Source organism: Anthonomus grandis, chromosome 8 (assembly GCF_022605725.1).
Source record: "Anthonomus grandis grandis chromosome 8, icAntGran1.3, whole genome shotgun sequence".
NCBI lineage: Eukaryota > Metazoa > Arthropoda > Insecta > Coleoptera > Curculionidae > Anthonomus > Anthonomus grandis.
The window spans coordinates 11,853,308-11,879,466 of NC_065553.1; the positions used below are offsets into that span (position 1 = coordinate 11,853,308).

The 26,159-nt window shown below is 31.6% G+C and overlaps 2 protein-coding genes across 3 annotated transcripts in view; one reads left to right on the forward strand and one right to left on the reverse strand.

The window, feature by feature from the left end:
- The window catches only part of LOC126739296 (uncharacterized), a 36,691-nt gene that overhangs the window by 7,636 nt on the left and 2,896 nt on the right, over positions 1-26,159 (forward strand). The gene's annotated exons all lie outside the window — the stretch shown is intronic.
- Positions 58-26,159, reverse strand: LOC126739295 (membrane-bound transcription factor site-1 protease). 2 transcript variants are annotated; one of them, XM_050444915.1, is made up of 15 exons: positions 25,625-26,159; positions 22,614-22,850; positions 22,339-22,553; positions 22,141-22,281; positions 21,924-22,083; positions 20,545-20,661; positions 20,308-20,492; positions 18,113-18,293; positions 17,858-18,056; positions 15,537-15,722; positions 15,241-15,476; positions 14,989-15,176; positions 10,284-10,493; positions 9,946-10,216; positions 58-4,082 (listed from the first exon to the last, which is right to left on the reverse strand). In XM_050444915.1, the coding sequence occupies exons 1-15, from the start codon at positions 25,989-25,991 to the stop codon at positions 3,850-3,852; spliced, it is 3,126 nt and encodes a 1,041-aa protein (XP_050300872.1). In that variant the 5' UTR covers positions 25,992-26,159; the 3' UTR covers positions 58-3,849. The 2 variants fall into 2 exon arrangements, with proteins under 2 accessions (XP_050300872.1, XP_050300873.1); XM_050444916.1 differs by having other exon boundaries at positions 3,941-4,097.

Consider the following 26,159-nt stretch of genomic DNA (forward strand, 5'->3'; position numbering starts at 1 on the left):
TTACAACTATTGTTAGCTGCATAGATTTAATATAATTTTTTTGAATAAAAACCTAGATTTGAAAATATTTTAGGAAAAAAAGGTGTAATAGACCATATTTCTTACAATAAATATAAACAACTTACATGACAGCAAATACGTTTAAGCCATAGGAACATTTAACAAAAAATATATTTCGGAGTGCTAATGCAGAACAAAGTTAATTTTATTTGGTTGCAGTATTAAACCGCTATGAAAAAACCGTATGTAGAATTGTTATCAAACACAAAAAACCTTGTTTGGTATAGTACAAGTCATCTCAAAGGGGCATATTTTAGTATCAGCCTGTTTATTTAAAAAATTTAGATTCTTTATTGTTTTTATTGAACAATCGTATCATAATGAATAACAACCATATTAGAGGTTTTTCCATCAAACAATAAGCAAAAAATAACTAAATAAAAAAGGTTTGAATGCATTATTCGTGAAACCAATAAGAAGTTTTAATTAGTAAAAATCGCAGGTGATGCCGATTGAAAATGATGTAATATATGCCGAATGACGCAGATATGTCGAATGTTTTTGTCTTTAAATTATCATCATAGTGTTCCTTAGAGAATTTTCTTGATTTTGTGGTTTAATTTGGTAAATAAGATTTAATAATTTGAGTTATTAAAAACATAGTAAAACAACTTAATATGCATATTTCGTCCTAAGGTAGTCAGATTGTAGAATTAAAATATAAATAATATCTATATAGATTGATGATGGTTAAAAAGTTAAAAATTTACGAGGTAAAATGTTAGACAAGGGTTGTTCCATTATATAGAGTAAGGGCGACAAATATGGAATAGGTCAGTAATATGGAATAGTTGTAAACCAGAAAAAGTAGCAAGCGCCCTCTATTAATTGCACGTTGAAAGTATCGAAGTGCATTCATCTAAGGTTTTTTTTCGATCGTTAATCGTCTCTAGTTTGTTTTGTTGGTTCACCATGGACAGTCGTTTTTTTTTTTGCGGTATCATAACAGTTTGGCAGATCTTGCTGTTTCCGTGTGTTAGCGATAAAATACTTATTTTTTATTCAAACTGTTGTGCATTTGGGACAGACAGTTCAAACATCATAGTTTACAATAGTTTTTAGGGAAGTTTATTTTTTAACATAGAAATATTTTTTTAGGATATTATAAGATTAGGTTATGAGGGTCACTAATATGGAATTTTTTGAGCCACAAATATGGAATAGTATTCCATATTAGTATCCCATTAAGAATACTAAAATAGTGATATTTTGTTGCTATAAAAGCATTTCTAAATTTGCTTTTATACTAAATAATATATCAATAACAATTATTGTAACTAAAAAAGCAAAAAAAAAGTAATAAACAGAAGAAAGGCCTCACGTATAGAAACCTCAATTTTTATATGATGAAATAGAACTATGTGATTTTTTTTTATTTCAGTATGGCGTCAAAAGGTAGTCAAAAAAAAATGTTACGAAAAAAATTATATGATACAAGAAATTTGTGCTGTTAAGTAACAGAAAATGGGGTTCCTGCAGGCAGCCAAAACTTACAATGTTCCCAGAACAACCCTTTTTAGACACTGTCAGAAAAACGAAGATCCAGATATCTCTGCTGAAACAAAACTAGGTCGACCAACAGTGCTTACAAAAGAACTAGAAGATGAACTTATAAGGTACTTACTTCATATGGAAAGTAAGTATTTTGGTTTAACCAGAAACGACATAAGGAATATGGCATATCAGCTTGCTGTTAAAAATAATCTGCCAAATCCTTTTGGCAAAGAAACAGCTGGAAAAGGCTGGCTTAGGCTGTTTATGAGACGGCACTCAGATAAATTGTCATTTAGAAGACCTACAGGCAGATCTTTTGCTAGAGCCAAGGGCTTTTCCAAAGAAAACGTTCAGTCATTTTTTACTATCTTAACGAATGAATATGAAAAACATAACTATTCAGCAGACCGCGTTTTCAACGTTGACGAGAGTGGTCTCTCTATAGTGCCTTCAAAGATACCAGAAGTAATTGCACGTAAAGGTAAACGACAAATTGGTAGCATGACTTCCGCAGAACGAGGCTCTCTAATTACAGTGGTATTTTGTATGAGTGCAGGGGGCAATTTTGTTCCACCCTTAGTTATATTCCCCAGAAAAAACTTAAGCCCGCAGCTTACAAAGGGGGCTCCACCTGGGACAAAGTTCGAATGTCATCCATCAGGGTGGATACAAAATAACATTTTTACAAAATGGTTTGAACACTTTGTAGCGACAGTAAAGCCTACACCTGAATCTCCAGTTATGCTCGTATTAGGCGATCATAACTCGCATACTCGCAATATTGATGTCATTAATATGGCCAGAGAAAATAATGTTACGATTGTGTGCTTACCGCCACATTCAACACATAAACTTCAGCCCCTTGACAAATCTTTTATGGGACCATTCAAAGCTCATTACAGTGAGGAGATAAGAACGTGGGTACGACAAAATGCCAGACCAGTAACTGCATTTGATGTGATGGAAATTTTCGGCAAGGCTTATTTAAGAGTGCAGCGTGGTGAGATTGCTGTTAATGGTTTTAAAGCCACCGAAATTTTTCCCCTTAATCCAAATGTCTTTCGTGAATCTGACTTTTTTGGCTCCGAAACTGTCGAAAAAGATGAAGTTGATGCTGTTGTCCCTCTTCCAGTACCTCAAGATACTGAAAATCCGACGCCACCAACAAATAGATATTGTAACTCCTGAGATGGTCTCGCCTGTCCCAATCATTTGTAAAAAAACAGCAACCGAGGACGAAAAGCAGGGAAAGCTGCCGTAATAACTGCGTCACCTTACAAAACAGAATTGGAATCATCCGCAAAAGCATCTGTTTCTACTACATCAAAACTTCAAGTTAAAAAACAAATTGGGCAGACTAAAGCAAGAGTAAAGCAAGACTAAAGCAAGCTTGACTCATTCCGATACTCCCAGCACGTCTACAACCATCTCATCAAGAAGTCAAGCTAAGCGTAAGACAAAAAATTTGGGATACAGTTCAGAAAAATCAAGTACCTTTTCTGAGGAAGACTTTGTGGCAGATGATGAATCAGATGATTCATTATGTACTGGCGAAAATGGTGAAAAAGTTCCGGATGTTTCTGATAATCCAGAGTGCTTCTTTTGTGGTGGAAAGTTTTTGGAAAGCAAAAAATCCGGGAAACGGTGGATACAGTGCAAATCCTGCAACTTATGGTGTCATTTGCAATGTACTTCATATGTATCTGGCATTTATATTTGCGATTTCGGCCAATAGATTTAGTATTTAGTTTAGTTTTCTAAGTATTCCATATTTGTGACCCTATTTTTAAAAAAGGGAAATATTAATATTTTAGTTTTTTTTATTACGATTTTTGAAACGTTTTTATTTTTTACAAATACAAGTTATAATAGCTTAATATAACATGTTTTTTAATTACTTTTAATATTTTTGTGTAAAAAAAAATAAAAAAATTCTTATAATTTTGCAGTTTTAAAAAAAGTATTCCATATTTGTCGCCCTTACTCTACACACTACTGTCTATGTATTGAAAAAAGTCAAACGAATATATGCGTCTTGGAAAGAAATTTGACATTTTAACTACGTTTTAACTTTCGTAAATTTGTAAATTTTAATACACGTCTTGCAAATCAAATTTCGTGAATTTGTTCGTTTCTGCTTAGCCAAGAAAGCTAAAAAACAATACGCTTTCCCTAACATAAACATTTACCTCTCTAATATTTGAAAATTTAAAGTCCTTTAAATTTTCAAATTTAAAGCATTAATTCGTTAAAAGTTTAAATGAGATCTTAAAGCCTACACCATATCGAACCCTTTCAAACCGGTATCTTTTTACATTGTATAATCGACAACAACTTTCGACATATTTTCCGTTTTTTCGGCTTCCTGCGAAAATACTTGATACAAAAATACCCCAAAATCAAGAAAAATAGTATAAATAATGTGGTCGATAAATCATAATTTTCGCCGATTTTGACGGGCGAATCGACCGGTTTGTTCCGCCAGCTCCACTCGATAAACTCGCCGCCATGCTCCACACCTGACGCATCTGCAACAAATTAATCTGAAATAAATTGTTTTGAATGTTCTTGTTTTGGTTTATATGTCTATTAATATTCGCTCGTCTAAGTTATATTTAATATAGTTTTAAGACACAAGTCAATGTTTTATTAAGGTGAAAACAAACACAAAATACAAATCCTAAGGATAAAAAATATTGTCTAAACGTCGATGTAAATGCAAAAACATACTTTTGAGTTTTGATTTCTACTGATCCCCACCTGAAAAATTTCTTTTATTGTGTCACTTTAATTAGGTAAACTTTCCTCTTCAATTAATTTAATCTCTGAATTGTTGTCCCCTTTTATTGGACTGACCAAGTGTTTAATCATAGATTGCAAATTAATCTTTCTTGATCTTTTTCTCCAATATTGGTACCATGTTTGCATTGGTGGATCACTACCATTCAAGATGAATTCTCTTAAATACACTGCGTGTGTCTCAGATGTGTTTTTATAAGGAATAAAAGAATAATTTTCCTTAAAAAAGTTGCCGATGAAGAATTTTAAAAGACTAATTTGCGTAATGATTATTTAATATTTTTTTAGGTTCAAGAATATTGCAAAATTGTAAGCGATCAGGGTTTTAGGAATTATATTCAATTTACCGAACGTAGAAATTATTTTGGAGACGTTTAAACAATATAAAAAAATTAATGCTAATGAAAAACATGTTTTTAGAGGAAACAACTAGAGAGGAAGAATATGAAATGTTCAATGAATTTTTTCCGCTTTTGGACTTCATCCCATTTTCGAAACACAATTGTTCGCCTAACAAAACTAGTGAATTCATATATACCCATAGATCCAATAATCCTAAAACAGAAAAGATCTCGAAATCACCAGATAAATTAAGATCAACCCTCCCAATTGCCTCAACATTAGCATTAATGAAATAAACCTTAGAAATCCAACTTAACTAAAATTTTTGTCCTATTCTATATTCAGAATATGGCAGGTTGAGTTGTGGTGTTCCACAAGGCTCAATTTTGGGCCCTTTACTCTTTAATATTTATACTAATAACTTCACTAATTGCCTAAAATTGTGCAAGGTACACCAATATGCTGATGATACAAAACTTTATTTTTCTTTGCTTCCATCTGAATATATGAATGCAGAGAAAGTCATAAACGAGGATCTAAATACATTGTTATCATTTTCAAATCGTCATAATCTTCTTATTAACCCATCTAAGACAAAACTTCTGATTTTTAATAGAAACAAGGAGAGTGTTGAATCTTTTATAACTATAAGTATAGGTTGCGCTTTAAATTCCATATTAAAACCTGTCTACAAAAGGCGTGGCATATACCGCGTTAAAGTTACTTTATCCTCACAGGCATTCACTACCGCAATCTTTAAAAATTAAGCTGACTGACACTTTAGTTTTGAGCCTTTTTAACTTTTGTGATGTGGTCTAGATTTCACTGAAATACAAAAGATTCAACAGGTACAAAAACCTTGTTTAAGGTACATCTATGGAAGTAGAAAGTATGAGCCGGTCTCTCATAAACTAAAAAACTGGTTAAATATGGCGAAGAAACGCAAATTACATTCTTTGGTTTTATTTCAAAATATTATAATTAATAAGTGTCCTCCTTACTTGCTAGAGAAGATTAAATGCCGAACAGACGTTCATAACTTAAATTTAAGATTTAAAGGGTTAATTACCCCACCAATCAACAAGACCAGTTTTTTTCAGCGATCTTTCTCTTATAACTTTTATCGACTTTTTAATGGTATTCCTGCAGATCTAAAAGTTTTATCGGGGGGCTCTTTAACACTTTAACTGCCATGTATACCATATATGGACACAAGGAATTTTATTTCTCGGCCATGTGTACACATATGGGACACATGCATTAGAAGGATTTTTCGGCCATGTGTTCGTGGCTGGTACACATCTACTGTATATTTAAATGGGAATATCGATGGGTCTGGCGTAGCATTATACTATCATAAAATGACCTGGACTTTTTTTAGTTTTTAGAGGTATAGCAAATAATACAATAAACTTGAGATAAACATTTATTTTTTCAATTTTTTAAATGAAAATTCACAGTACATAGGCAAAAATAACGTATTTTTTTCATTTAAAAAGTAACTAAAAACGTCTGTTATGAATTTTTTTTTAGTTTTTTTTTTGTGCAAACATGATTGGCAAAGAAACAGTCCAAGGTGTTCTTAACAGCATAATTTCTACCGTGTAGTTCGGAGTTTCTTTTGTAACAAGTCGTGGATCTACCTCGTTTGTTAAGAGCATTTTGAGTAAGCTCATGTTTTTGTTGAACTTGTACGGGAAGGGGTGGTTTATTTGTCTGTAAAAGTTGCAGGCACAGATTCTCTTTGAATTTTGTAACCGAAATTTTATTTTGGTTGATTGAATTAAAAATAATCAAAGAGTTCACCACTGAAGTGCCAGTTATCAACTCAAATGCCACCTTCCTGTACCATTTGACGGACTTTCGTAATGAGTTTGAGTAAGCTGTCATCTGATCTGACGTGTCCACAAATTATTTAGCATTATTATACTTGATAATCGCGACTGGTTTTCGTTTGGGGCCTTGTCTATGCGTTACCTCTACCATATTATCTCTATGTTTTGTCGACAAAAAAAGCACCTCTCTTTTGTCTTGCCATTTCATAACTACTACTTTATTTTTTGTTTGGCGACGATCTCCCCCTTTTCGAGCTTGGCTTCCACGACATCTTTAGGAAGATTTTTTCGATTCTTGCGCAATGTTCCTATAAGATGAGTGGATCTAGTTTGCAAATTTTCAGCTAAGTTAACTGATGTATACCAGTTATTACCGACACAAGTGTTCTTCCTTCATCTAATAAGGGTTCAATCATTTCCATAACTATCTTTTCCGCAACCGGTTGTTCATTAATTTTTTCTTTGCCGCAATATATTTTTACCTTATTTGTATAACCCCCCGGCAAACAAATTTTAAAAAGTTTTATTCCAAACTTGTGACGCTTTCCTTTTATGTATTGTCTAAAGGACAGCTTGCCTCTAAACGGAATCATCGTCTCATCAATGACACACGACTCAAGACTTTGAACCTTGTGAAGTCTGTCATTTTCAGGACACTCGTCATTGTTTGCTAAGTGAAACATTCGTAAAAGTAATTCAAATCGATTTCGGGGCATATAATTGGAAATTTCACTTTTATATAATGGACTTCTGCGCCAGTAATCAGGTAATGATGGCTTTGAGTCGAGTCCCATCCAAATAAGAAACGCTATTAATGTACGAATTTCATTGTAATTAGTGTCTTTCCATGAATTTAGACGTGAATCTTTCGTAATCGGTTCGTTTATTATTCCGCTAAGAATTTACGCATGACTAGACATTAGTAGAAATATCGTAATGCTAGGCCTTGTGTACCATATGGGGACACGGCATTTTTTACACAAAAAATAAAAAAAACACAATTTGTTTCATGATTTTTACTTAAAACAAATAGAAATAAAGTGTTTAAGACAAAAAAAATATTTTGGCCAACGAGACCCGGTACATTTTTTTTATTTTTTTTTCTCAAAATCAGCATGGCAGTTAAAGTGTTAAAAAAAAAGGTAAAATTACTGCTTTAGTAGCACGGTATTTGGTTACGCAAACCTTATAAAAAGAAATACATATATATGTATTTCTTTTTATAAGGTTTGCTTAGTTTTCTGCGGGCAACAGTGTAGTATATAAAAATTTTCAATTGTATATTTGTTTTTGGCTCCCTTTTTTAAATCAATGACAAAATTAATATTATATATATATTTATGTATCGGATTGTTTTATATGATTTACAAAATAAACACATTATTATTATTATTATTATATAATTTACTTTCAATGTATGTTTTGTAATAAAAGAAAGAGATAAAGAAAATTTTCAAAACTTTTATCTTTTCCGCAATAAATTTTAATACGGCCTCCCGGAAATGTACTTTCTTTAGATAGAAAAAACATACTCAATATATTTTTTTAGATTTTCAGTTTTTGATAGTCCCTGAATAAGTCTACCGGTTTTCATGCATTTTAAGATTTGAGAAAATGGTGTGGCCATCAGCCCATGTAATTTTTTTGCGTTTTGTATTAAACAGTGTTTTCTGTTAACTTTTCGACTAGTTAGTAGTTTTATTATTCCTTATATTTGGTCACTCCATATCTTTTTTACATATTGTTACAGAGCGGCTTTGAAGATGGTCTAACAAATCGAAATGCTTAGCTGTTTTTAATAAAAAATATCACACTGACATACAAAACGTTTTCTTATAATGAACGGATTGTTTTTAACATATCATGGAAAAGACGATTCATCTGTAAAAAGAATGTTTTTAAAAAAAGTTCATCATTATGTACTAGCTTTCCCTATAATGATTTCAGAAAATTCCATTCGTCGACAATGATCATTGGGAAATACGAGGGTAGTCCCAGAAGTACCCGGCCTGACCTAGAGATGTCGGTAGTAGTTTGAAAAATATCAGTGTATTAGAAAGTATACAATCTATAAAGCATATGTTTCAAGTTTGAAGACGCCACGTTGTTTAGTATTTGTTTGGCATCCATCAATAGTGAACGTTTTCAGTGAATTTGTGAAAATGGAAAAAATTGGCCATCGTTATGTAAGACAATATTTGAAAGGTCTCAGCCCAACCAATATAAAAGCTGAACTGGATTCTACTCTGGGGAGTCTGCTCCTTCGTTAACAACAGTAAAATATTGGGTAGCAGAGTTTAAACGAGGCCGTACGAGCTGCCAAGACGAGCATCGCAGTGGTCGACCAAATGAGCTGACGACTCCAGAAATTTTAAAGAAAATTCACAAAGTGGTACTGGATGATCGTCGACCGAAAGTGCGCGAGCTAGCGGACATAGTAGGCATTTCAAAAAAAGCGGTCAGCAAAAGAACAATCAAAACAATGGACTCAAAAGAGAGAACCGGCTCCAAAGAAGGCGAAAACCGTTTCATCTGCAAGCAAGGTCATGGCGTCGGTTTTTTGGGATGCGCGAGGGATAATTTTCATTGACTATCTTGAAAAAGGTAAAATTATCAACGGCGAGTATTATACCAACTTATTGCAACGTTTGAGCGAAGAAATTAAGCAAAAACGGCCGCATTTGGTTAAGAAGAAAGTGTTGTTTCATCAAGACAATGCACCAGCTCACAAATCCGTTATTGCAATGGCCAAAATTAACGAATTAAAGTTTGAATTGCTACCTCATGCACCCTACTCGCCAGATTTAGCCCCCTCAGATTATTTTCTGTTTCCAAACTTAAAAAACTGGTTCAGTGGTCAAAGATTTTCCAACGATGAAGAAGTGATGTCTGCACTTAATGGCTATTTCGAGGCGCTAAGACAGTTTTTATTATAAAAAGGGTATCGAACTTATAAAACATCGCTTGGAAAAGTGTATAGAGCTGAAAGGAGATTATGTTGAAAAATAAATAATTTTTTTTCTAAAATTTTCGTGTTTTCTTTCTTGGGTTCTATTTAAAACATTTGGAACAATATGCTAGCTTTTCTCTCCAATGCTTTTGCAGGACTATACTTGATACAATTCTGTAGTGTTGTAGAAACCATTTTATCTCCCCGTTCTTCTTTCTGAACACTTTTGACAACCCATTTTTGTTAAATGTGGCATTTTATTCAGTCATTGAGGCGCAAATGTTTCTCAAAATTTGAAAATAGTTGAAATAGTGACCGAATTGCTACTGCACTACTCAGTAATTAGAACACCTTCGCGAGGAGTATATGTATAAATAGCCATGGCAATTTAAAATAATTATGTCGTCCCGAGGCACTGGATTCACGCAAATAATATATAAATAATAAAACTCAATCCAACCTCACCTTTGATAACATTAGCGTCTGCATGATTTTCTAAAGGCACATCTTCCGATAATGAAAGCAATTTTTGCGACTGATATAAATTGCCAGGGGCAGTCTGATTCAGTGGCACAGGATGAGCCCAAACCAGATGTGGACACTGGGGCAGCACCCTCGTATGACTATCCCCTAATCCGCTTTCCAGCACTTTTGAAAATCGGTAAAGCCGATTTCCTTCCATTCTTATTGGTAGATCCGTTTCTGTTTGATGCTTCCAATTATCGAGCCGATTATCCTATATTTAAAAAATTTGTGACAAAATGCATTAAAGAGACTTGGCAAGTAAATCTCAAGGACTCTACCTTAAAAATAGTTGGTAAATGTGACGTCGAAGTATACTCTAACATGGCTTCAAGTAGCCAATAACAACTAACTTCTAAATGACTAGTGTCTATACAATTTGAATCTCCATACGTTATTACTCTACCACCTCGGCCTGGCGAGGTAGAGGTAGTTTGAAATAATCCCAGAATTGGGACTTTGTATTTGGTCGAATCTGGTTCACCCAATACCTAAAATGTTAAAAAGATTAAATATTTTCTAGGAAATTACCTTATTAAGCTTATATTATACAGAGTTGAACACATGTTGCGGCATTGGTAGTCAAACCAGTTATTCGGCAGTGGCGGGTAAGTTGTTGTTTATACCATCCAACATTGGCTCTCTATTTTTTTAGGCAATTAACGTAACTTTTTACTTAAATCCAAGAATTTAAAAAGTCATTTTCGTTTCAGCCATTTGACGATATTTTTATGTCTACCATTGGAAAAAATTTCTCGCGATTTCAACACTTTTGGAAGTAATTTTTATTGACTTACAGCCATTTCACTTTTTTCTACATTTTTAAGAAAGTGGCAATATTATTTTCCCTTTTCCAGGCATCTGAAATGATTTTATGTTTGTCCTATTGTTTCTAAGCAGTAAGTTCTTTGGATTAAGAGACAAAAAGGTTATCTATACCACAAAGAAATAGATAAATAGGTATATTAGAAAATGGATCTTACGAGCTTTGAAAAATTTTTAGGAAGTTTTCAAAAACTAGTAATATAGTTGCGAATCATCTGCATAGTAGTGAATTTTACATGTCTTTATTACTTTATTAATGTTTAATGTACACTATCGGACAAAAGTAGAGCAACAAAGTTCAATTTTATTCATGTTTGAATAAAAAAAATTATTGGGTTGTGATTTTTCGTTAAGCTTAATGTCACACAATCCTTACACTGAAAGTAATATTTCAGTACATTTTGGTGTACTTTTAAGAACGGTAAATATTAATGATTGATGAAAAAATTGATAAGAGGGAGAAATATTAATGGGGGCGACAAAACTAGAGCAACAAATTGTATTTAACAGTATTTTATTTTACTTTAGTTCAACAAAAAATATTTAACACATTTAACAACAAAAACAATTGAAAGTAATACATTAGTAATTAATAGAATATCCATTATTATTAATTACTTGCTGATAACGGCGCGGCATTGAAGCAATCAACTTCTGAATGACATTTTCGGGAATACTTGTCCAAACTTCACTAATTTTATTTATTAAGGATTGTTTATTTGGAAACATTTGGGTACGAATACGACGTTCTACTTCTTCCCAGAGATTCTCAATGGGGTTAAGATCTGGGGATTGTGCTGGCCACTGTAAAACACGAACATTATTTTCCCAAAACCACTGTTGAACAACCTGTGAGGAATGTTTTGGATCGTTGTACTGTTGAAAAATAAAATGCAATAGCATTTCCCATTCTGCATGATATCCCTATAAACAAATCGGTCTATCGTATCATTAATAAAGTGCATAGGGTCTACCCCATTCCATGAAAAACAACCCCATAAAAATACACTACCTTTATCATGCTTCCATCCAATTCCATCAGAATTGAATATTTTGTAGCGCGTTTCATCACTGAATAGAACTTTTTTCCAGTCATTGACGGTCCAGTTTAAATGCCAACCTTGCTGCTCTATTTCTTATTGAAACTAACGGCTTTTTAGCTGGACGTCTACTAAATAACTTTGCGTCTACTAACCGTCTTTGTACTGTTCGTAGACCAACCGTAATTTCTGCAATTTCGGCAACAATTCGAGGTGCGGACTTCCAAGGATCATTTTGGGAAATCCTTTTGATGCGTCTGTCAGTCATTACTGATGTTTTCCTTGGCCTTCCCGATTTTGGCAACTTCTCTAAATGTCCCCTCTCATTATACGATGATATTATTTTGGACACAGTGTACCGGGGTAACTCAAACTGTCTTGAAATATCGGCTTGTTTGTTACCTTCCATGAATCCATTCACAACTCTTTGCTTCAAGTCTTTTGAAATTGGAATTCCTCTCGGCATGATTAATCTTACACAGAAATGTTCAAAAAAACATAAAAATCACCATACACAATTATTTTATCCCTTTACTTTTGCTAAAACGCTTCTTTTGAACAAATTATTTGAATGTTGCTTTACTTTTGTCGGATAGCGGTATAATAATGGACTTACAACCGACTTCTTTCCGTATAATGTTTAATTAATTAAATAGCATCTCTCTTCATATATAAGATAAAATTGCCAATAATAAATTATAATTGATATAATAAAATATTGATATTAAATTATAAATGATTGATAGTATCTAAGGCTTTGGTGTAATATAAATTGCGCGTCTTCTAATATTTTATTATCTTGAACATGTTTAGTCATTTGGCGGTGAATAATTTTTAATAATTGGTGTTAGATCTTTATATTCTTTTGGGTCACAACACTTGGGCAGGAATGTTATTAATGCACATTACCGTTCAAAACAATTCCTTTTATTAAACAATAATTAAAAAGATGTGTCTATATAAGGTAAAAGAAAAAGACAACACATATAAATTATCCTTACATCCAACTATCAGATCCTATTGCTTTTGACTTAATCTCTGAGATCAGTTTTAGAATTTCTATTTCTGATATTAAGCCAAATTCCAAAAAAGATTGTAAATTTTCCTTAAAATTATTTTTGTAAAAATTCATGACATCTTTATTATTGACTTGGTTTTGTGGAATAACGGACCTTAAAAAATTATTTATTTCATTAGGATTTTTAAAGAGATCGAGTGTTTCAGTGTTATTTTTCTTATTCCATAACAATATTTTCCAGCCAATAATTTTTTGACACAAAACAATACAAATCAATCAAACCAGATGTATTCAGAGCAATTTTTATTTTAAAAGCTTAGCAGAGCGCTTTCGGCGTATGAGCCATCATCAGTGCTAACTGAAATGAGTTGGGTGTTAAATGCGTAAAAGACGCTATAATCAAAGGTGAACGAATGGAATGTACTCACTTGTCAGTTAAGCCCAGAAGTTTACTACAGTGGGAACACATTCGATATTATTAAAATTACACGTAACATTTAGACACACTTAAGACTATACAGAACACTAAACAGGACGAACAGTATTTAAAAAGGAGGAGAACGTTGGTCTCCTTTGTGTTTTGTTTACATTTATTGTGGTTTCTTAGATGGCGGGAAAAAATGTGTGTCAAACTAGGTTAGCCTACAGTTAACTTTACTTTAAAATTAATATTTATATTATGCGAACCTATCAGAGTGGTAGTAGCGACAGATCGGTCTAGATGTCATTATCGTAAATGATGTGCGGTAGTGCGAGTTGGTTATAAATTGGTGGCGCATATTAGACTACAACAGTGAATTTTTGTTCGGATAAGGAAGTTGTTATCCTTTAAGGATGTAAAGCGAACTTTTAGATTAGAAAGTTGCCAATGCTTATAAAAAATTTTAATTGTGGAGTCTTCTATGTAATGGAACGTAAGGTCTGTTAAGGTTCACTTGTATATTTAAATAAGAGGGATTTTTTATGAGCTCGTTGGTGATATAAATGTCTTGAAGAAAATCTATAATAGTTATAGTCTAATCTATAATAGTATAGTCGGTTATAGTTCTTAGAGGTAACCTGTTGGAGAATTTTAGAATTAGATTTTGGACTGAAATTATGGTTATTAGATTTTATATGTTCACCAATAATTTTTCGCTTTTAAAAGTTAATTATTTGGAAATTATTTTTTTCTTGTTTTAGAGTTACAGTTGTCAAATTACGCAACCTTGTGTAGTATTGCCTATTAGCGTCTATTTTATTTTTTTTTTATATTTTTTAAGAGTCTTATCGCGTAGTAAGGTCTTTTACAATATCGAGCCATGGTTGATATTTATAATTATACAAACTTTTATTAAGGGTCTATGTAAATCCATTAGTGCTCAGATACTATTTGTAAAAAGCTTAATTTATTGTTAGTGCCTTGAATATCGTAGATATTTCGCCACGTTATAGACTATTAAATCATAGTGAAATTATTTCCACTTATCATACTTAACATCTTAAAATAAGGAAACGAAAAGAGCTGGTTTTTGTTTAAAAAAAATACAAGTAAGAATTCGTTTTTTATTAGCTAAAAGTCGCGTACAATTAAGAATTGAAGGATTTTTCGAACGAATTGAACAGCAACTTCGATTCGACTCGCAACAGCTTTAATTGCCTTATTCACAATTTGGAATACCGCTGCCTTAGTATATCTGTCATTTTATGTCTTTTTTGTTTTAGAATTTTAAATACAATTCTATATATTCTATATATGATGAAAAAATGTAAACATCTACTTTAATAAGATTCAAATATAATTTGTTGTTAAATATTAATTATTTTCTTTTCAATATTATTCTTTGCTTCATTTTAAAATGGTAAATGGTGCATTACTAAAAAAAATACGTTAATAAAGCTAAAAATTTGGTATAGGTTGTAATTTAAAAGGAACTTAATTTAAAATAAAAGGGTTAATACTAAAAAGCTCTATCAAATAAAATAACTAAACGAAACATCAAATTATTTGTTTTTGGTTATTTTTTAAAACATTCAATGGAGGCAAAATCTTTATTTTTTATAAACAAACAAAGTTGATGTTTTAAAATAATTAAGGTACACCTTAAGCAAAAGAGATCCTACCTCTGCGCCCTGATCTTCCAACTCGGCACCCAGAATAATCCCCTCCTCGGGAAATTGATGAATGCTAGTTCCAGAAGCAAAAAACATATCGTGATCGTTCCATTTAAAATGTCCAGCAAAAGTGCGATCTCCAAATTGAATACCCCACGAAGCCAATAGTTCATTAAGGGCTGGCAAATTTGCGCCTCCTAAAAAATAAATTCAAAAAGTTGAAGGTGTACAAAAGATAAGCAATAACATGATTTTGCTCACCTGTATCCGGCATCCACCACTGTCTAGTATTTTCATCATAAAATTTAACTTTTTTCATAACAGTAACGTTATACCAGTCAGCAAAAATAATTACGGACAGCCCGGCCTCCACGTCCCGTTTTAATTTTACTACCTCTTCAGGAAAGTACTCTTCTTCGGGATCTACGATAAGTAAAGTACCATACTGGGAAGCGTCAAAACAGGTAAACGGAGAACCCAACACTTCAATGTAATACCTTGGTAAAAAACAAAATTTAGTAACTGCTTTAATATCAAATTTTAAAATCCTTTACTACCCTGCGTTTCTTAAGTTCTGGTACATATCCTTAAAGTTTGTATGGATATGGTCACCGTTCCAATCCAGAGGGTCGTTTTTTACCTTTAAATTATCCCTGGGAAAGTAACCAGGAGGATACCGTAAGTTGTGATATTGATCCCAAAGGATTCTTTTGTGTCTTGGTGGAGTTGGGATGATTTTCGCTCTAAAAAGTGTTTAAGGTAATGAGTAAAATTATTAATCGCTTTTTGCACAAGGTTTTTTATTCGAGGTGTTTATTACACGTACGTAAAAACTTTACGTAAAAACTTAAGAGCAATCATCAGCACGTGACTTTGCCCGAAATTGATATAACGCGCTTTATCGGGAAGGTGAGCATTTGGCAACAACGCATCGCTAAAGTGAAGCAGAACGCTGTTCGTATCACAGCAGACGGGTCAATGACACCCGAGATTCGTCGGGAGGAACTATCCTCGTGTTCTTCTGGTAATACAGTTTATTCACTACTTAAATTGACGGATTTAATGTATTCATAAAAAATGCTTTTATATAGGAGCGTATTAGTATCAGTGAAGAAATGAAATAAAATATATAAATTTTTTATAATTTTGTCTCACTTCTAAATATGCCTAACGCAGTTTGTTAGCCATTAAAATATAAAAAATAAATTATAATAGTAATTTACTTCATTTACCAACAATACTACATTAATATTACAAATTAATTTATAATGTACAGCCTAAAAATAATAATTACAAAATAAAGATTATAAATCACAAAAAAATAAAAATAACAAAAATCAACTAGATGAGAAAAAAACACACACAACACAACATTTATCTAAAATTACAATTATTAAAGATTAATTAAATAGTGTGTGTGCCAAGCGTAGAAACGTAATAATAGAAATCTATTAAAAAGGACAAAATGAAGTATATAATTTCTTTTAAAAATTTTAATCATTTTTAAATATACCTAAAAAGTTCTTAGCAATCAGAATACAAAAAATAAATTATAGACACACGCACTTTTTCTTTCCAAAATGAATAAATTATTTTCATTTATATATAAATAGTAAAAGCAGTGTGACATTCTTACTCTATATTTGCAGCCATTATAGGCCTAAACTGATCCTTTTTTTGGCTTTCTACTTTTTCGTTGAGAATAATAAATTTTTGACTTTCCGCCTTTTCTTTTTCCCATTTTTTAAAAAACTCAATAGTACAACAACGTGCACAAAATTGGACCAACTTCGCAATAAAATACTTCTAAGTGAACTCCCGATTAGTTACTCTCAATATAAAAATTCAAAATTTCAATTTTACATAATATTGAATTCCTGTTGACCCGAAGCCGATACCGTCGTTTGCGCAAATCGGGCCGAACAAGCGTCGCGGGTTTCTTGATTTGATTCACGGTAGCCCGGCCGTGCGCTGTTGCCCAATGATACTAAAGTTATCGTCGGTTTAAGAAATTGTTAGAAAAATGCCTGAATTTTGTATTTCCATTCTCAAAGGTTTATTATTAATTTTTTTGAAATGGTTTTTCGATATAATGTTTCTAAAATCGATGTAGCTAGCGATATATGGAAGGATTTTTGTATTTATCTTTCTTGTTTTTAAATAAAATCAAATTTAAATCAAAGGTTTATTATTAATTTTTTTGAAATGGTTTTTCGATATAATGTTTCTAAAATCGATGTAGCTAGCGATATATGGAAGGATTTTTGTATTTATCTTTCTTGTTTTTAAATAAAAAATCAGAATTTTAGAAATTAAAAAAACTAGCACCTAGCAACTCTTGAAAAGAATATGTACATTTTATTAGTGAAAATCGCATTAAAAAATATTGTAAAATAAAAAACTTATTCAGGAAACAGGAATTTATGGGTGAATTAATTTAAGGGTATTACCCTTAAAGGTAATGTCAAAATAAAAATGGCTTCGTTTCCAAAATACTCAAAATACAGGTTGTGTAAGATTTATTACAGCAAAAGTCAGTTTTCCATCCAAAGAATACGCTGGCAAATTTTACTCATTATTGCCAAAATATTACTATTTTGTAATTTAATACTTTATCTTATTTCAGTTCGTTTTCAATAAAAAAATAAAAATGTTCAACACCATAGTCGTTTTTCAAAGATAACTTACACAGAGAAGGATTTCATTTAATAAAAGTAGCGTATTTTTTAATCAGAAAAGTGAATGCCCCATATTTATAGTTTTTTGGGTATAATTGTTGAGCAATTTTAAATTAGGTACAATTTTAAGCCAAATTGCACCTCCATTAAAGTCTTATTCAAGTTACAAAATAATATTTGACTCTCAACAAGAATCTTACCTTATGGGTAACTCCACAGTGCTGGTCCTCGGCTCAACCTCCCCATTTTCAGGGGGAGATTCGACGGTCAAAGTAACATGTCCTTGAGCCAAACCTTCATACGTGGCGCCCTCTAGTGACACAGACAAACTGACAGCCAACCAACCTGACCAAGGCCAAAGAATTTCCGAATAGGACAGTGAAACATCCATGAGTTGACCTACAAAACATTTTTTAAAATAAATACTTATAATATAGAGAAGTAGTAAAACTTACCTTGCTGGGGTAAATAGGGGTGCCAAGTAGGTTTACTAATAATTCTACCAGTAACCCCCATACCATTTAAAATTGTAACATTAACGATAACTGGTATGGACCCATAGTAAATTGGCTGGGTACAGTAAGGCCACATGTAAGGGCATTCACTTAAATCAATATAATTTGGACTTAAACTGGCCTAAAAAGTTATAAAATTTGCTAAAAATCCATTGAAAACTGCATCAAATTTAAGTAACCATTAAAAAAAATGTACCCAAAAAAACAGTGGTTGAGCAATTTAAGACCCCACGATTTTTAGATTTTACACAATAAAGGTCTTATCTTATAAAATTCTTAAATAGAGTGAATAAAATAGGTAGGTCATGTGTTGGGAGCACTGAGGTACACAGGGAAAAAATCTCTTCAAAAATTATCCACTGTCATATGCAACTTTTAAATGAGATGTCCATGGCTGACTCTGTGAAACGCCTTTGAGAAGTCGTTGTGTTAATACTAATACTATTGCTTTCAAAGGCATCAAACAAATACTGCTGATATGTAAGCAAATTACTTACAGTGGAATTACACTCAGAAGAAACGTGTTGCTGATGTTTAATTTTATTCCAACTATGCCATGAGAGCTCTTGGGACAAAAAGGTTGTCAATAATTTTGGGAATTTTAAATTGCAAACCTGTAGTTATAGAATTGTCATTCCTATTTCCACTTTTATATATCGGAGTCAAGCAACTTTCTTATTCCCATGCTCTTAGGATGGGAATAAATGAGATTGATAGATAAATGAGAATTCGATTTTTCCACCTTTTCCTATATCATCGTTTTATTTTCTAAATAGTGTCTGAATTGCCTGGGAATAGTGTTTTTCTCCTGTAATGTATCTAATTGTACCCGAAAAACATCATTTTATTTCCACCTTCTTCTAATTTTCAGATTGAGATAGGGATATATAAATGAGAATTCGATTTTTCCACCTATTTTCTATATCATCGTTTCATTTTCTAAATAGTGTGTGGATCGCCTGGAAGTAGTGTTTTCCAAAAATCTAGAAAACCGCACTCAAAAAGAGACAAAATCTGTTTTGTCTATATGTAGGTGTTTGGTTAGGGAATACACGGAATTTTCTAATAAAACTAATCTTAAGCCATCAGGTCCATGAGAAAGTTTAGGCTGACAATCGCTTTGAAAACATCAGTTCTATTAACATATGTTAATAGAATCAAAATCAAAATTGCAACTGAAATACAACATAAAATGGTCCCGTAAACCGCACTTTTAAATGTTTTTACGAATTTTTCTTCTTCGTTTCAGGTTTGGGTGGCGTCTGTTTGTAAGTCAATTGGCCAAAATCTTTTTTAGCAACATCTGGTGATATACTTAATAAGTATGGGATTTCTGTCTACAGGACCACAGTAAAACGATTGTATTTTATGTAGAATGAAGGATAATCTATGTTGGTATCTGTTTACCCCGTTTTACTATCCCGCAATTCTAACAGCCTTTTCCAAAAAGTTAGATGCTTTATCATTTTCTGTTACCAAATTCGATTCCTTTGCCCCAAAATGTTAGATTGATTCCAAACGTTAGACTCCAGTTCCAGACCCTAAGGTTCTATTCTATGTAGAATGAATGACATCACTCTCACCTTGCATGGAAGAAATTAATTCACGAATTTATCTTGTTTAAAGTTGGAATGTTGACACATTTGATTGTCAAATTTTTGACAGAATTTATCTGGGAAAATCGAACTATAATAGCTATAACTTTGCCAGATTGTAAAGATATTTTTGAGGTACTATTTCGAAGCTGTTATTTTGAAACATGGAGGTCTCAGGACAGAAGTTCTATTTCAAGTTTTATTTCGCTTATGAGCTCAGTGTTTAAACGCAATGGTATAAAGCATCATCATCATTTTAAATTGAAGAACTAAAATTGATAAATGGCCTTGTCTAAATATCTAACCAAATGGCTGGGTTGGTTTGTACCTTAGGCTTTTAAATTTATATGAATAGTTATTGATAAATATAAATTAGTTATTGATTGTTAAAAGACAGTAACTTTTTATCTTAACAGTAATATGAACGTTGAACAGTAGGCAATTCAGTTGTGAGTAATTCCATATGAAACCCTGAAAGAAATCATCATGTCTTAAATTGCTCAATCACCAAAAAAAATAATTGCATTCTATTTTGTTTACCTGTGGTTTATAACTATTAAGTATTTGATGCGCCTTTAATAAATTAAGCTTGCCATGCCCTTGTTCAAACATATTGACACCTGGTAGCCTTCTAGCAGATGCCATGAGTGCCTGTTTAATACTAGCGGGATTTACAAAATCTTCTCCTCTATGCAATACACCACTAGCAAGAAGGGTAATGGCACCTTACAAAAATAGCATAAGTAACTTGATTGAGTTACAAGCAAATTTACATACCAGCAACAACAGGAGAAGCAACACTGGTACCAGACAGAGTTCTGCAACCACCTTTGATATGTGAACCTTTCACGGCTGAGCCGTAAGTCACGATATCAGGTTTTACCCGGCCATAGCCTTAAAAAGGTGAAAACAGATACATAGTAATAACAATAATAATAATAATAAAGACTTTAGATGTATATTCACATTTCAGGTTATCGATTCAAACCAAATTAAAAGAAACAAAAGTGAATACTCAAAGAGACAAGGTTTGTTAGATTGTAGTTTACATAAATTTTACATTTTTAAATGTAATAAATATATTTATCTTATTTTTTATTTTTGTTGGAAAAGAAAAAATATTGGAAATGAACAAGATTATTAGTTAAAGCTACCAGTGCAAAAAGGGACTTAACCCCAAAATAATAGTTTTGAAATAACTTGAAATTAAAAATGTTGCAGAATACTGCTTTATTTTATTTATATTGTAAACATTTGCATAATATCGCAAAATTCTTATAATATTGTCGAAAAGTTATGTGGGTCAAGGCCAATTTGCACTTTATTTGGTAAATTTATTAGGCCAGGGTACATAAAAAAAACTTACTTTTAGAAGTATTGTAAGAATGGATAGCAAATTTCATAAAAATACAAATGTAGAAGACACTAGTTGCAGTTTTTTTGAGATAACATATTTTTTTGCAACATTTAGAAGGCATGAGCAGTGGAAAGTAAGTTTTGCATTGCATATTTACTTGCTTGGACATCTAGTTAGACTAAAGATCTACTTTCTTAGCACATGAAGCACATGTACCTGATTAAATAAATTCCTTGAGACTAAGACTTTCTGTTTTTTTTCTGTTGAATTTTTATTTGGCCTTATCCAAAGAAATGGGTAAGACAATTTAGTTTGTCCAATCTGCCTTTGGCCTTGTCTTTCTATATTTTACTACTCCCTTATCCCCATCTTACTTTATCACTCTAAAAATATGACTAATCCATGGTGCATATTTTTGGTGAATGAAAATCTAATAAGATATAACTATTTTCCCTTATGAAAGCAATCTTTTCAAGAATATCTTTTAAATCCAATTATTTATAAATATTTATTACAAAATTTGAATTTTAAAAAATTAAATGACTACAAGAAGTTCTTTTCTTAATTATATTTTCACTACTTATCCAAATAAGTGTTTCTGAGAGACTGTAGGGATATTTCTGCACCTAGTGAAATTTATAACCTAAAAGAACCCTAATTCACCAAAAAAAATCAAATGTATACTTAGTGTCAGCACTTTTTCTCTATTAAACAAAATTATAAGAAAATCTCCCAAGTAAATAACCTCATCAACTATAGGAATAATATGTAACAATGTATTAAATTTTAAAAAAAGTACCTTGAGGTAATTCCCAGGTAGTCATTCCTCTGGAAGAAAATTTAGCAATCTGATCTTCAAAATTAATTCCTCCAACTCCAATTACGTCCATTTGGTCTGCTGGGTTGTTTAAAGTACCATAGAGGGGACCATCATTTCCAATAGCTGATACCATAATAACCTAAATGTTTCAAAAATAAATTTTGGTGGATATTGAAATTTGCAAAAGTAATGTTACCTTATTTGCAGTCAATTCCCATACTTTATCAACAAAAGGGTGATCTTTAAAATCTGGCCCTCCTATACTAAGATTGAGTACATTTATCTTTTTTAATATTGCATAGTTAAAAGCATCTAGGAACCATGAGGTATAAGAAACCTTTAACAAATAAACAATAGTTTTACTTGGTCTCACTGATAATGATAAATATTTTACCTGATTATTAGTAAATACCCTAAAAATATGTAATTCAGAATCGGGAGCAAATCCCAAACATTCTTTGTAAGAAGCTATTACACCAGCTACAAATGTACCATGCCCAAGACCATCATCATATGTTTTTTCATTAGTCCAATTTGTTCTTTCTTTGATCTTTTTGAAATGTGGATGATTTTTTGACAGGCCAGTATCAAATATTGCTACTTTTATACCTAAAACCATAAAAATGCCCATTCAATTAAAAAAAATAAATCACTTTTGGCAAGTTACACCTTTTCCAGTTATACCCATATTCCACAAGGAATCAGCCTGTAAAACAGAAGTAATTTGCTTTGGTATAGCTCTTAAAAGTTTTCTTGAGTTGTGAACTCTTGAGGCAGCCTGCCATGCTTTTGAACTAGTTTTATTGTGTCTTACATTATCAGGACTTATAAATTTTAAAGTTCTAGAAACTATCCTTTGTGATGTGACCCTTTTAATAGCTGGATGATCATTGAGGGCATTGAGACCTATTAAAAGATTAAAAATTAATGTCATTTTGGTCATAGTTTCAGTATTTTAAGTATAAAATACTTTTATCTCCCAAAATGTAATTGCTAATAAGTAATATTTAATCTTGTTTCCATATTTTTCATGGGGTAGAATAGTTATGTAATTTATCAACAGGAAAATATAGCACATTTAAGCAGCTAATATTACAGACAATGTGTGTCCGTTATTATGAACAAAATTTGGACATTGACATCTTCATTTAATGCTAAAACATTATATGGACAAAATTTATTGTTGAAAAGTATAGAAAAAGAGATTTAAAATCATACTTTAACATTTTCAAACAAATATCTAAATTGTCCTTACCAACCCTTGGAATATCACAAATGATTAAATTATTATTATTTTTTTTTTTTTTTTTTTTTTTTTTTTTATTTATTTATTTATTTATTTCATGTACTTTACAGAAGTTTACTAAGTAAACGGTCCTATTACAAAGTACATACTAATGATAATAATAATAATAAAGATAATAACACTAATATACTAATAATAATAATAATAATAACACACCAATAATAATAATAAAGATAACAAATGTTTTAAAAATAATTCAAAATAATACTTAATACTAACTTAATCTGGCCAGCACTAACTATAAAATTATATCTAACCGACATTTGAGTTCAGCACAACTTGTATTAAAAATATCAATGCTTTCTTGAATTCTGTTATAAGTTTCACACAAATTAAATAATGGTGAACTCAAATGTCTATTATTAAGAGCTACATCCGACATATAAAATGTCTTACATCTTCTAGTAAGATACGCTGGAGCATTCACACTCAACCTTGAAAGAAATGTAGGATCATTTATTTGCCCATTTATTGTTTTATATAGATAAATAACTGCAAATTTTTGCCTCCTCTTATCTAATGATTGGAGGGCATATCTTTCGCGTAATGTCGTGGTTGACACCTCACGGTCATATACCCCCCTTTCTCTAAAATAGATATAGTGGAGCATTTTATTTTGCACCCGCTCCAATGTATATTTGTAACAGTTATAATATGGCGACCACACTATACATGCATAATCCAACAAACTACGTACAAATGAGACATACAACTGCTTGAGACAGGAAACACTCACGAAATCCTTAGTACTTCTGGCAATAAATCCATACATTTTGCATGCCCGGTTTGCCACTTCGTTTACATGTAGATTAAAAGTCAATCTTTTATCAAATAACACACCCAAATCTTTAATCTTTTCTACTCTAGTCAATAGACTATCTTGTATTTTATAAGGAAATAATATATCTCTTTGTTTTCTATTATAAGACATAACTACACACTTATTGACATTAAAATATAATCTATTTTCTATTGACCATTGTACAACATTATTTAAATCGTCTTGTAGCATTCTACAGTCATCTATGTTATTTATTTGATAATATAATTTGAGATCATCAGCAAACAGCGAGCATGTAGCATGAGTTACTACTTGCGTCAGAGAGTTAATAAAAAGAAGAAAAAATAATGGTCCCAAATTGGAGCCTTGTGGTATGCCAGACGTAGGAGTAAATGGTCGCGAACTATGTCTCCCAATCACAACTATATGTCTACGGTTATACAAATAGGACTCAAAATACTGAAATAGGCGTCGCTATTTAATAATTTACCAGTCGAAATTACAGAGATTTGTTATGAGGAGTTTTATGTATATTCATGCATTTCATAAGCATTTTTCAGAAAGGATTCATTTTCTTTGAAGGTCTTATAAGTCATTTATATGTTGTACAAAGAAAATTAAAATATATTAATCAGGTATCATGAAACTTTGTAGGATTCTAAAAAATGTGATATTTTTAGAGTGCATGAGGTTTCAACTCTCCAAACCCAGAACATTTCTGGGCCTAAACTACATTTAAAATAATAATATTCATATTATTATTTAAAGGCCTGAAGAGTACTAATCTTATCAATTAGATAAACCTTAATCAGACCACTTAAAATAATAAATATAAGTTGCAGGGTAATTCTGAAACTTTGGCTTAAAAAAAATAAGAACTGCAAGGAAAACTCCTGATATGAGAGCATTACTTGTTTTTACAAACTCTATGAGTTCATCACAAAAAGATAACAATTTTTATATAGTGATAGTTTAACCATTTCCTACTGTATTTATCTTATAATTGATTTTTAATAATACTAGTAAGACTATACTTTTTTAGTGATGTTTTAAGGTTGGAAATGGTTTTGGATATCATAGAATTAATAGACATGTTTATTTAAACCTTTATGGATGAGTAATTTCACTGGTGATAAAAAAATCTTTTTCTATAAATAGCTATAAATAGCCACACATAATGTACTTACTAAAATATTCTGGTTAAAAGTGAATGGTTAATTTATCGAAAAAATCTAGGGATAAAAAATTATATAAAGTTTGTTTCACTAGTACAAAATTTAAATTTCCATATATAACCTTAATAGGTGTGTATACCTAATACATCTTAAAGTACGAACCCATACTCTATGTGTTCAGGAGCACCTTAAGGGTATATTTGTTGAATTTAGTAGGATGCAGATAGGCAGTACTCTGACCTAGTTCATAGATCTTTTAAAAGCAAATCAGGTCTACCTGAATTGAGTGTGCTAAAGGCATAAATATATTTTTATCTGTATTCTGGTTATTGTAGGTTACATAAGTAGTGATCCAATATTAGAGTAATTTATGAACTGATTATCAGTTTGTTTGAGTTAATAATTTCATGTTTTATACCTTCTAAAGTATCTGTATCCTCCAAAACAATAACATCAAAATCACTTGGATAATCACTAGCCGGATTTTCTCTTTCTATAATATCCCATTTCCTGACATTTGTACCATTTAAAGCATTTTGTAAGTAGTTTTTCCTCGCCTGGTTTTTGAAGTATCCATTAAACATAACAATATATTCATTTTCAACAATTTTTGAACTATAATCTACTTCTATTTGTTCTACTGTTAGATTGCAACATAAGGGCGACTCGATGATCACTTCCGAGGGATCTATTGAATTTACGTTGTCTTGAACGTTTTCCGTTATGGTGAAATGAAATCGAAAACATAGCAATATGTTTAGCAGCAAAACGTAGCTACTTTGCATTTTTAGGCTAATATGTATATTGGATCCGCTTCTTTTTGCGCCTGGTCATCGTTTAAATAATTATTAAAGAGATCATACTTCTGCAAATTCAATTAAAATAATAAAATTATCATAACATAATTAACAGATAAAACATTTCGTTTTAATTGTTTACAAGTTCTTTTTACT

Excerpts from the sequence above, each read along its gene's own strand:
- LOC126739295 (XM_050444915.1), bottom strand. The coding sequence starts at position 25,991 with ATGCAAAGTAGCTACGTTTTGCTGCTAAACATATTGCTATGTTTTCGA. Across the intron at positions 22,554-22,613 it reads TATGGGTATAACTGGAAAAG|GTATAAAAGTAGCAATATTT; the intron begins GTGTAACTTGCC and ends TTATGGTTTTAG. Across the intron at positions 10,494-14,988 it reads TGGAAGATCAGGGCGCAGAG|GTATTGGGTGAACCAGATTC; the intron begins GTAGGATCTCTT and ends TTAACATTTTAG.